Here is a 12,803-nt window from a genome sequence, read left to right as displayed (position 1 = left end):
TACGGTTATCTAAAACGTAGCTACCTAACACGATAGCCGATAATTATAAACGGATGTTCAAGGAAAGTGCACGGCCCTGTCTTTTCTGCATGTTCACTTCCAAACGGCTCGAGCGAGTACAACCTGTGTGAACGACTGCATCCGCATGTAACTAATTATTACTTTACGCTACCGCTGAAAATTATTTGATCGTTTATGGATCAATGTGGAATCAAGATGGATAAGACTATTATTTATCACAACCAATTAAAATTTTTTTGTCCGAATATAGTGGTTTTGAGTATCGTTTTTAACGAAAAGATTGTCGGGTGTATCAAATTTCAGATAAGTTAGTTCACTGATTCTCGAGGTACTCGTAATGCCATTTTTAGGAAGACCGTTCACGAGGAACGCTTTTAAAATTTCCTTAAAAGCGTTTCCGTGTAATAATGATTTTTTTTTTTTCATACTTATAGAGTCGACATTTTTATGATTTTTAGGAAAAAATTTTAGAAAGGTGCTTTCGCGTTAACACCTTTCCATAAACGTTTATTGGAGGAATCGATTTTATACGTACAGTGACCCTCGTTAATAGTCTACGGACTCGATGCGTTCGTGACAACAAAACTGAGTAGGTGCAATTTAAAACAACCTGTTTTTGATTCGACCAAATAGTCTAGTTGATCAAGAACAGACAAATGATCGAATACTTTTGAACAGTAGCGTATATTGCATGTTATATTTTGATCACTCTGTCGTCCAGAAATATAACTCGTTGAAAGTGTAGCCCTCGACGTGTAGACATGTTAGAAATGTTTCAACACGGGAATGTGCAACCGTAAATCTTTAGCATAAATAAGTACGAGTATTTGCATGGCGCGTGTAGGAGCGTAAAAGGTCACACGAGCATGTGCTCTTGCGCTCGTTACCAACACATGGAACAGAGATATTTTCGTTTCAACGGTATTGACAATAGCCCATGAAATTACTCCAACGATGTAATAACAGCTTACCGGCGATCAAATTACCTTTCACGTATACTTATTATGCACCAAGTCTGTTCAACATATAATTTATCGTCTTACATCGAAAAATTGTTGTAGACCACATTCAACGATATTCTGCGCAATACGAAATGAATATAAATTTTAATATAATAGATTTTTCTTGGCAAATCAGATATTTAAGTGTAACACATACGTATTTCTACATATTTATAACACCGACTCGGTATGAAAGGGTTAAAGAAGAAACCGTGACAAGAATAATAGAAAAGCGTCGAGTCACCGATATCGTCGAGTTTCTGAACAGTGGTCGAATTCGTTATACTGTTTGAAAATATCCCATTGTCATTGTGTGTGTGGTCGGATGCTCAATACTTTTCGAGATACTCGTGATTGGAGTTTCAATGTTGGTTCAAGTACAGTTGAGTTGAAGTAGGGACCAAGTACTTGCAGTGGCGTGAAGGAAATATGCTCGACTACTGTACCGAGAGTCAAAGTTCGGTTTCCTACATACAGTCGGTTTCATAATCGACGGCACTCGCTTTAAATCGGAATAACTTTTCTACGAATGGACGAAACAAACGACTTCGGTTCTTCTGCCTAGCTGGATGCGTTACTTTACCAGATGATACGTATTATATGTCCATGGGAATTTCCTTAATGTAAAAATAATAAAATAAATATCACCTTTGCCGTCTTATTTTATTTGCACTGGTTGAACAAATTCAAATTGACGCCAGTCATTCGTATGTATATGATACTAATTGAACAACGAACGACTGTATTCATCGATTTTCTATAAAATTGCAACCTCGTAAAAAGCTTATAACTTCTCGTCGTTTCTAAGGATTTTCGGGATAACAGTGAAACGATCAAACTCCGGCCAACCAAATCTACCCTTAAAAAGTTTCCGAAATTAAAAAGAAACTTCCGAACTAAAGCGATTCGTTCGAAATGATTTCACTTGTTTCGAGACCCTGCCAATTGAATGTCCGACGAAGAATTTTCTGTAACGGGACTTCTTTCCATTTCGATTATTACGAAACTACACGCGAAACTACAATTACTGCTGAAACTAGAACAATACATATACATATGTATGTATGTATGTATGTGTGTCGAATGGTGTAAACCCATTTATTTGATTTCGCAACTACAAAACACAACCAAGAATTGTTCTTTGTCACGAACAAATTACTTGGAAACCGACAAACGGAAAACAAAAACGGCATGGTTATGGAATCGAAATGTTATTCACTATATATGAATGTCGCTTCCACGCAGAGTTTCTCCGTGTGCTTTTTCTTCGCCACTGTCCGCAATTTTCTTCGACCTGTTCACACCTTTTCTGTCTGGGTCCGCCTAATCTCCTCCTATCTTTCTTATATATATTCTCTCTCTCTCTCTCTCTCTCTCTCTCTCTCTCTCTCTCTCTCTCTCTGTGTGTTCTGACTGCCTCTTTCTCTATTCACCAACGAGAATTTTGCTCCGCTGCTCCTTTCCCGTTCTCCTTCCATTTATGACACAAACCGACGAGTACCGAGAGACACTCTTGTTGAGGGCTCTCGCCGGAAGAAAGCGGTAACGACGTAACACTCTTGGAACGTAACAGGGAGAACCAGGAGAACCTGGGCCACCAGGGCCACCCGGTCCTCAGGGAGCCGAAGGGCTTCCTGGACACGAAGGGAGACAGGGCTCTCCAGGCGACGTCGGCCCACCGGGTGAAAAAGGACCACCAGGACCACCTGGACCGATCGGTTCACCGGGAGTAGCCGGACTCCCGGGTTCCAAGGTAATTATTCGAATCTGGTAACATCCTTGCTAGATTGCTAGACACAACGATGACACAACGATACGGTTCTGTATGTAGAATCTACTAAAAGGTTTTAGAACTCTTTCGATACACGATTTCGAAAGGTTGCCGAGTTTCTCCGAACTTTCAGATAGCCTGATATCTAGCCTACATGTTCGAGGCTGTTCTTAACATAACGCTTTCGCGGTAAACAGCGATATTTTTTAATCGAAACGACATTATTCACAGGGTGACCACGGCGATAAAGGTGATCGAGGCTTAACGACATCCATGAACGGCGAAGCATTCTCAACTGGAGTATTCGAAGGACCACCCGGTCCACCCGGACCACCTGGTAAGCAGATAGGCGGTATAATTTTCATTTTTTCGAAGCTGATTACTTCACGCATTTCGCATCGAAGTCGTATAAATTTCCCAACTTTCAAGATTCATTCTCCACAGAGAAGGGAATGTATTTATTGAATCGATCATTCCGTAGAATGTAATACGCCATAATCTAAATAGTTTTCAGTACCATTCATTTTTAGGTAGCTTCGCTAACAGGTATCATTATGTTTCGCTAAAAAATGTTACTACCTATACAATTTTTCACTCTTCGGGGACAACGGGTCTGCGTAACGCAGAGACTGTACTGTAGTTTCAAAATGTATCAAATGTTAATATGTTAATGTTAATAGTTTCAAAATTGAAAAACTCTAGTAAATCTTCAACAAACTAGGGCAAATGCGCTCTATTTCGGCACCTACCCAGTAGTCAGCTTTCGTAGGAATAAATTACTTAAACGTAAGAGATACTCGAGTTCCTTGCCTGCAATGTGTAACTTCACGTCCGCGTATAAAAAATTTAGAAAATACTATATTAATAATAAAATCGTTTAAGATGTCCGACTAGTATCCTCGGTCCTTTGCGGACCTACACATGTCGTCAGATATCACTCCGAGTTAAAGCGTGTGCTGTTCATTATACGAGTGACTGTATATCGTGTTGCAGCAAGTTCTGAAGTAAAAAGAGGGGGGATAAGTTAGACTGGAAAGGTTTAAATGGCCGACTACTGGAACGATCGGCCTACGGTAGCATCCGTAACATCCAAATAACGAAACGAAATTGTTAATCAACCGTGGTCCCTGCACAGTGAAATATCAAATATCATTAATGGACTGCGGATTTTATGTATTTATCGCAAAAACGAGTTGTCGCAATTTAAAACGGTAAAGAAATTAGAACTGTCCAAGGACCTCGATATATTATTTTCAATTTGTTACGACCATCAAAGAAAAAAGAAATGTTAACCTGTCTTCTGCTTCTTGCGATCGATCCGAACCATTTTTATTTTGCCTAAAGATCCGCAGTCCAATCGTTAATTTCTAGGTCGACACAGAAAATTTCACTGTCGATTCAAATAGAATTGACAGTTTTGGGTCGGACTTGAAACGAACATTCGCGTGTAATTTGTAATTATTCGATCGTTCGCAACGCGTCCGATTTCGCACGAATGCGAGAGCGAGAGCAAGAGTAAGATTGAAAGAGCGAGAGCGAAAGAGTGCGTGCGCGAACCAAGTCCGAATGTCATGGTTTATTTTATGCACGTGATGTACACACCGCAGGGCCCCAGGGCGAGAAGGGAGAGCTGGGCCCGATGGGACCACCCGGTCTGCCGGGAGAGAAAGGTGCCCGGGGAAAGCAAGGGAAGAGGGTAAGCTTCAACGAGGTCCTCCGGCGAACGACCACTGACCAAATCAACCGTACAAATCACTTCGTCCTACCTAACAACCACCCATAAAAAATCTTCCAGCTTTCCGTCGAAATTCTACCAGACAAACCAAAAAAAAAAAAAGACATTCCTCCTAACGTATTTTGTGCATCTTCTTTCCCTCCCCGAGGTCCATGGTTTAAGCACCGTTTCCAGGGATCCTCTCACCGGTTTACATTCACGTCCGTGTCCTGTCATATGTAATGCATGACGGAAACGTTTTGTAGCTTCTTTTTCGCATGCGGAACGCATGCGTCTGGCTGGGACATTTAATACCTTTATTTTTCTCGAACAACAACAACCATCGGCGTCGTTCACCTTTTTTCTTCCACCGCTTGATTACCGTCCACCGACGATCCCTCGATCCCAGTCCGTTCGATCTTTTACATTTTTATTACCCGACGTTAGGTTTTATTCGCTCCGCGAAACGATTTTCTTTTGTCCCCGCGATTACACCGCTCTCTTCTCGTTTTGTTCAACGCTTTTTGTTTTTTCTTGTTTTTTTTTTGTTTTTTTTTTTTTTTTAAACTCTTGTCCGTCCTTCCTGGTTAATTCGACATATTTCTCACATTCGAGGAACGAAATTACAAATGATTAATCGCTTGCAAACGAACCACTTTTTTGCCAAGTTTGAAAATCTTTTGCTTCGATCTGTTAAGTAAATCAGGTATTTTTACAAGTTTTTTACAAAAGTTTTAAAATTCCGTGGCCTACACATGCTTACGGTACCACTAATTGTTACATCGATAGAAGCAACCCGAATAAAGATCAAGGTCAAGACCCAGAACCCGTGACTCTACTCCCCCGACGACCACACTGTTATTCATGCTTCGGAACGCCTACGTAGAGATCACGAAAAGCACATGCACGATTATTATCACGTAAGCATGCGAGCATGCAGCACGCATGGCATACAGTTCACCCGCTTCTTCTCATTTAGTGTACTAGAACAAGTAGCCGTTAAATTGCATTGTCGTTTGGTCGATGATGGATGGAGAACGTTCTTGCTGTGCTCGGATTAGATACGATCTACAACCGCGGAGAATTTCTCGATTCCGTCACCCGAGGAATGCACGAACGAGAATGATCGTGGTTCGTGACAGAGTCGCCGGATCAGGGGAGGTAGCAAGAATCTAGGGGAAAAATGTTGCTCTCCCTCTCTTTCTGCAAGTATCTGATTAGTCGCACGACATTGCGACAGAGACGGTACGCGTCACCTGAGCAGGACGCGGCGCAAGCGTGGGGGAATAGCGTCGTAGAAGGGGAACGGTAGAGTGGGGACACGAGTCTTAATCTGGCGACTCTGGTTCGCGATACAGGCGAAGGTCTCGCGTTTCCTTTTTCCAGAGATTAGACGAAATCAGGTTAATACGTACGATCCTCGAACACGTAGTATGAAAGTTACAATTTAGGGATTGCACGAGCGCAGTCCGAAGATCGTATCTCGTCTCGAGGATGAAAGAATGTTTTCTGTGACCTTGCTACCATCGCTTTTACACCTCGCGACAGAGCGACGAGAGGCATTCTTTGATTTTTGCTGTTCCTCGAAATCAGTGCGATCTCACAAACTTTTTACACGCGGTAAGTTGCTTTCTGCACTTTTTTCTAGGAATTTCTGCGGTTTATCAGGCGATCAAACGATAGGACTCTTCGTTCGAAGCAAATCTAGAAGGCTAAAGTTGATTGAAAAATATATTCCCGCGTTAAGTATTTAGAGATTCAAACGCAGTATTCTTTATAGAATGGGTTTGTGGAAAGCAGTCGGTTGAAACTAAAAAGGGCACTGTGTTCAACAAATAGTCGTAGTCGATGTGTTAACGAGACACGGTCAAGAGTTGTTGTCACTGTGCTTGTAACTTTTTCGTGTTGTGAAAGTATGAGAATAACAATCTTAGTAGAAGGTTGCTTCGATTCGATTGATACTAATTGGATTTACATGCACTAAACTATCACGATTGAACATTAAGAAAGCCTGCAGTAGGTACCGAAAAAAGTGAGAACATACTCGATGGAAAAGGTGAAAAGTAAAGCTGCTGTTAAGGTTACAGCATGTAGGAAATAAAGCGACCTTCGCCTCGAATGGAGGAAAGAGCGGAGACAAGCCATCTTCGCCGATGAGAAGCGATTTACTGTAGGAGGAACAGATGGCTGGTTTTACCACTTTCACGATTTAAGAAAAGATTTTTTACTCCATCTTTGGCGTAAAGAGGCGTAAATGGAGGCAGCATTACGATCTATGGAAAAATTGGTTCGGTAAATTCTGAGAAAAAACGAAAAATGTGTAAAAAGCAACAGGCTTGGTTATCGAAGAAGGGACAGACTTTGTGCCGGTTCGCATAAAAATGGTCAGTGGCAACGCATTGGTTTCGAGAAACTCGACAAATCTAGAAACGTCCTAGCATTTTCTCGCGAGGCGTACATCGACACGCAGACGGAACAGTTACGATGGAAATTACCATTCTTCGATTACCGATAGAGAAACGTTGGTGGCAGCAAATAACACGTACGCGAATCGATACTTGTTGCTTTAGCCGATATACCTGTCGACTTTTCGGGACACCGGTTTTATGTTAGACGACGATAGGTGCGCGTACGAAACGTTCGAATCTTTGCAGAAGAGGTGAGATACATGGTTTTTCTCTTCTGACGGACACGAATAAAAGACGAAAGAAAAAAAAAGAAAGTAAATACGAAAACACCTGCGAACTACCGATTACTATTCGCGACTCGCTATCGTTCTTGATCTATTCTGCTTTATGGTCTGACCGTAAGTATCGATACATCAGCGGATCCAACGAGAGCAATTGGGTCTCGAAGGTATTCGCTGGCAAGGACGCTCAAAGAAACTGCGACGAAAATCGCTTAGCTCGTGAATCACGTCACTGGTCGCGATCGATAATGTACACACGGTTAAGAAAGGATCCCAGTGATTCAACGAACAAACCGAATCAAACTGAATCGAACCGATCGAGCTTCTCGACGCTCATCGGCGCTAAGATTATTTGAGAAACTCCAGGAATTTTGCGATAAACAAAATTGCAAGCTTCTCGACGATCTAAAAGCATTCTCGGTTATTCGAATTCTTGTTAGGATAATCATTTTACTTGTTAAGCACGTTATATTATATTTTAGCGGCGTAGATGGCAAAGTGAGCATTTTAGGAAGCTCGCAGCGGCCCGAGCGATATATATATCGTATACTTTCGACCATATAATTTGCCTTTCGAAAGAAGAGATGTAAGGTTCGGTGTCGGAATAGCTGTCCACCCCACTCCTCGCAATCACGTGTTTTGAAACTGGAGCTGGGTGGACAGCCGTTACACGACCAACGCTGTCGGTCTTCTCTTCCGGAAAACGGAATACAGTTTCTGTGCCGGAGAAAATTAATATTCAGCCTTAGCCATGACTATCCGAGTTCTAACCGCCGTTGTCGTGTTCCTTGTTAGTGTGAGAGAGAGTGTGCGAACGATTGAAAGCGGGCAAAGGGGTAGCGAGACATGACGAGAGAGCGAGAAAGGGAGAGGGAGAGAGAGGGAGAGAGAGAGAGAGAGAGAGAGAGAGAGAGAGAGAGCGAGAGACTGACCGCTTACCTTTAGTCAGTAGTATCTGGCGTAGTGTACGTAGCTTGATAACTAATTTGTGTTTAATGTAGCAAGTAACACCACATTACTTCTTCCCTGTGTGTCGGTTCAAATCATTAATAACTAATAACTACTACTACTACTGGCTTTGAGGCTCTCGCAACTTTATCCACCGGTGATCGATGCAAGCCTGCAATTGTCGCGTAAGTATCAAACAGACCCTCAAGTATGTAGCTTTATTTGCGATTCATCTGTGTAATAGAACGTGTTTTACACCGCCACCAAGTCCACGCGTAATACCGAGATATTTCTTGTTTTTTGATCAATATTTTTATTTGTCCCCCATCTCTTTCGTTTTCCTTCTTTTCTTTCTCCGAACTTCGCATCAAATTCTCGGGAGCGGCTTTCTTTCACTAGTTTTCGTTAGTCGATTCGCATACTTTGGCGTTTTTATTGTTCGTTCGATACTAGGCTTGGGCAAAAATGAATTGTTACAGCTTCGATATTTCATCGAAAAGACACGTAATGTGTCCAAGCCTATTCGACTATTGACCAACAATAAAAGACTCCGCGATAACGAAAATGTCAAAATTGGTCGATATACTTGGCAAAATGAAGCTTACTCGCGCGTAACATTCTGTGTTTAGAAATCGATCAAATTTCTGAAAAAATACTATCGTTAGAAACCTCGAAACCGCGTTAAGGAGAAAGAGAAACTCTGATAGCTTCCAGTTTCTACTAAATTTGATCCCACTAACACACGCTCCCGTTGTTGTCAATTTGCATGCGAGTAGTACTTACTTCGTGTTGTCGATCGAGCGTTGATTATTGTGTTTCTATGTCGTGTTGTTATCGTAGTCCGTAGTGTCGAGGCGAGCGATTCTGGCACGGGTCGTCGAGCTGTCGAGCCGTGCGAATTTGACTATGGGTGACGAACTGGCGGCTCGCGAGCCAGTTCTGGCTCCCATACCCACTCTTCTCTCCTCGTTAGGCAGAAGAGCGATGGCCCCGTGCTGCTAGATAGTTGGCTGGTGAACGCTGGTGGAAGAGTGGGGTATCGGGCACGAGCGGCGGCTTGGATCGTAAGCGCGAGAGCTGCTCTCTTTCGTAGCGGGAGAACCTGGTCGCGTTTGCTAGCGGGGCTCCCGGGGTTCTCTGGCTCCCGGCGGAGAAGAAGTTCGTCACCCCTGAATTCGAGACAATCCGTTCGCATGATCGATGCGGCACTGTCGCAACACGCGCCTTCGCGTCGAGCCGCGATGTTCGTCGGCAGCTGTTGTCAAGCAGGAAGCGTGGAGAGAACCACCAAGTCGTGCCAGAATCAGCCGTCGGAATAAAGATAGTGTCCGATAAAACACCAATCCCCCTCCTTTTTCTCCGTCCTTCCTATGGGGCAAAACGAGAACGCGTCAAACGCTTCGTCGCGCGAGAGGGAAAAGCAAGAAAGCAAAAAAGCAAAAAAGCAAAAAAGCAAAAAAGCAAAATAGAAAAAAAGCAAAAAAAGAAAAAAAGAAATCGATTAACACGAAGATGGAGGACCTGGTTGGATCTGACCTTACAGTGTTGCGTTATAGGGTTTCAAGGGTGAAAGCGGTATGGCATTGATGAGAGGCCCACCCGGCTTGTCGGGTCCGAAGGGTGAACCCGGTGTACGGGGTTACCGGGGCGAGAAAGGCACCAAGGGAGACACAGGCTCATCAGGTAGATTTTCTTCTACCGGATTCAAGAAAAAGACGGATCACGATGGTTCATCTGCTCCTCTGCTCCTCTTTTCCTCTTGACGATTCAAAACATCGACCGGTGTTTCTTCTATGCCGAGGGACCTTTTACCTCGTTCCCGTGGACCGTTCGCACGAACGTAACAGCACTTTCTTCTATTTTCTCTCCTTTCTTCAAAACTGCTGCAGCTCTTCCCTTCGATTTCGCACGTTGAATCTTGCAGGTAGCTGAAAACTGTAGCTACGGTAGATTCCCGTTTAGTTTATAACGCGATCAAAAAATTCGTCGGAAAGACCGTATATCTACAGGGTGTTACCTCTAACGCGACGCACGCGATTTTTCACCCACTTGCAGCCATCTGTCGAAGAAAAGTTTGAAGACTGAACTTTAGAGATTATAGCGGCTGAAAGATAGCTAACTACCACGGACAAAAGAAGTAGCAAGTTATTAGCGTATATTTAAAAAGCCTAGATGATCTTGAAAGGCAGACGACAAAAGATCTAATATTCCTAAAACAATTTGTTCTGCAATTCGATTTGCGTTATCAAACTATTTAAATTATGCAAGAAAAAATCCCTTCTACCATGCCAGCTAGAGAAAACAATTTAAATCGGCTGTTTTAGGGAGAACACTCTGTACAGTTACGATCGAGTATTTCTACAAGTTTTTCATCGACTTGCAATCTTGTTCGCAACAGTTTCGAAAAGTTGGTCCATACGTTGCGTTGCAAGAACCGTGCAGCAGAAGTTCCATTAACATTACTTTAAAGCTGTCTCTACTCTTGGTTTCTTCGTACTCGTCGTCGCGCTTCGAATAATGGTAAAAAGCGTTTTCGAGTGACTGAATATGGATGCGAGCGAGCGAATGGAATCCGCGGAGCAGCCTGAAAGATGAACGGCAGGATATTAATCGCAACTAACTTTTCTATCTGCGCAAGGATAGAAAGTATTAATTACGGGGGTTTGATCGAGTTTTCGCGATAAAGCGAGCAAAGTTACTAGCAGAAATGTGTACTTCCAGGACAAAGAGGAGAGCCAGGACATCCCGGTCCAGCTGGCCTGAACGGGACGGATGGAGAACCCGGTATCCAAGGCCCGCCAGGCTTGCCAGTAAGTAAACAATACACAGAAACAATTTGATCGATTTGACACAGGCCCATTTTTGAAACACGGTCCGCTCGAATAGAATTTTCTTTCGATGGAAGACGACCATGTTTTTCTCGCAAAAAGTTATTGGTCGCGTGTTATACGATACAATTTGTCGTAAACATTTGTTCAGGGTAACGCTGGTCCAAAAGGTGAGAAAGGCGAATTCGGTGATATCGGACCACCAGGCCTTATGGGTCCACCAGGCTTACCAGGTCCTCCGGTACGTAAATTACTTCAAGTATCAAATAATAATCTCGATTATTATTCAAGTCGTTCACTGGTCAAAACGATTAAGCACTTTTCCGAGCGTTTGAACACTTCACTGGCGAACCACTTGATTTTTCTCTGGTTCGAGTTACATTCTTTCATTCGTACGCAACCTTTTGCATTCAATACCGATTGATTTCCTTAACAGTTAAGATTTTTATTCTACCACCAAACGATATACATTAAAAAATTTTCTTTCGAAGCAAATGTACAGAGCGTCTATTTCAAGCGATCCCATCCCCTCGAATATCTCTGAAATTATCCACGATATCGAAGAATATTTCAAAGAAAAGTTGTATGGTTTCGAGGGGAACATAATTCTGTGTTAATGGTTTTTTTGTAGGTGCAGGAGTGAAGGGCATATGAAGGTCACTTTCAATTTTTTTAGTGGAACCATGCAGTTTCTAATAAATGGTAGTTTTTAACGAATGGACTAGAAAATGGAGATAACAATCTTGTAAATGAAGAACGCGACGAATGACCAAAAAATTCAATTTTTTATCGTAATGCAATCAAGAAACGTGAAACGTGAAATTGATTGACAGACTACGTTGATTACAATGGTGCTTACTTTGATCGATAAGTTCATTTCGAAAAAAGATGCGTTCGTTTAATGTTACCGTTCAACCGTTCCGTGTCTGAGCGGATAGTAGTAGATAAGTCGACCTTTACCTAGTCGTTTTGGTCAAATGAATGCAATGCGTTTGATGCAACGAATGTAAACTTATGTGGCGTTACTCATGTGTTTTTGGTGAACAGGGCTACCCAGGATCGAAAGGCGAAAGAGGAGAGAAAGGTGAATCGGTGAGTTGATCTCTCAGCAATACTTTACATTCGGTAGACAGATTGCTCTAAGAAGCCTCGTCGTATCCCGTCGAATCCCTTCGTCTCTTTTATTCCCATTCAGTGGCAAGATACAATTCATTGTTGCGTAGAACGCCATTATTAGTTGTTAATTTTCTTCTTTTTTTTCTCTCTCTCTCTCTCTCTCTCTCTCTTTTTTTCTTTCTCAAACTAAACCTAACACGTTAACAGAGCTATTCGACAATTTCACGATATTGTATATTATTTTTTTCATGATACGACAACCAACGTCCAACAACAGAAATACAAAAAGCTTAGACGTAGACAGGTGCGTATGTTTTTATGCATTTCTACATTGATATTTTCCTGTTGATGTGAATATATATTGTTATAAATCATTAGTTTTTCACTGGAAAATCATCAAGCGATATTCACATTTAAATATCCGTGTGTTTCGTTACAGGGAGACGGGACATTCGAAGTAAATGCTGGCGAAGTGGTGAGTAACGATTGAAACTTTCATTTCGTTCTCGTGTCATTCTATTGTTTAAATATTGCAAAGTTAAAATATTGCGATGTTTGGAGGAACTTTTACAAATATTTGATAATGCTGAAACGTTTCTAGATAATGGGACCACCGGGACCACCCGGTCCAGCTGGCACACCCGGACTGCAGGGTCCACCTGGTATCAAAGGAGATCGAGGACACGACGGTGCCAAAGGCGATCCTGTCAGTAAT

The 12,803-nt window shown here is 42.4% G+C and overlaps 1 protein-coding gene across 11 annotated transcripts in view; it reads left to right on the top strand.

Annotated features, from left to right (window-relative positions):
• Positions 1–12,803, top strand: part of LOC143360423 (uncharacterized) — a 132,013-nt gene that overhangs the window by 100,822 nt on the left and 18,388 nt on the right. For 10 of the 11 annotated variants that reach the window (XM_076799241.1, XM_076799238.1, XM_076799236.1 and 7 more), the window contains exons 7-16: positions 2,596–2,775; positions 3,025–3,130; positions 4,401–4,489; positions 9,701–9,827; positions 10,866–10,954; positions 11,124–11,213; positions 12,020–12,064; positions 12,366–12,392; positions 12,528–12,563; positions 12,690–12,794. In XM_076799241.1, coding sequence (XP_076655356.1) covers positions 2,596–2,775; positions 3,025–3,130; positions 4,401–4,489; positions 9,701–9,827; positions 10,866–10,954; positions 11,124–11,213; positions 12,020–12,064; positions 12,366–12,392; positions 12,528–12,563; positions 12,690–12,794 — 894 coding nt within the window. The remainder of the gene's footprint in view (positions 1–2,595; positions 2,776–3,024; positions 3,131–4,400; positions 4,490–9,700; positions 9,828–10,865; positions 10,955–11,123; positions 11,214–12,019; positions 12,065–12,365; positions 12,393–12,527; positions 12,564–12,689; positions 12,795–12,803) is intronic. The other variant, XM_076799244.1, reaches the window with a different exon arrangement.

The sequence above is a fragment of the Halictus rubicundus genome, chromosome 13 (assembly GCF_050948215.1).
Source record: "Halictus rubicundus isolate RS-2024b chromosome 13, iyHalRubi1_principal, whole genome shotgun sequence".
Lineage (NCBI taxonomy): Eukaryota > Metazoa > Arthropoda > Insecta > Hymenoptera > Halictidae > Halictus > Halictus rubicundus.
Note: the sequence above shows the minus strand (reverse complement) of the source record. Positions and strands in the feature narration are given on the sequence as shown.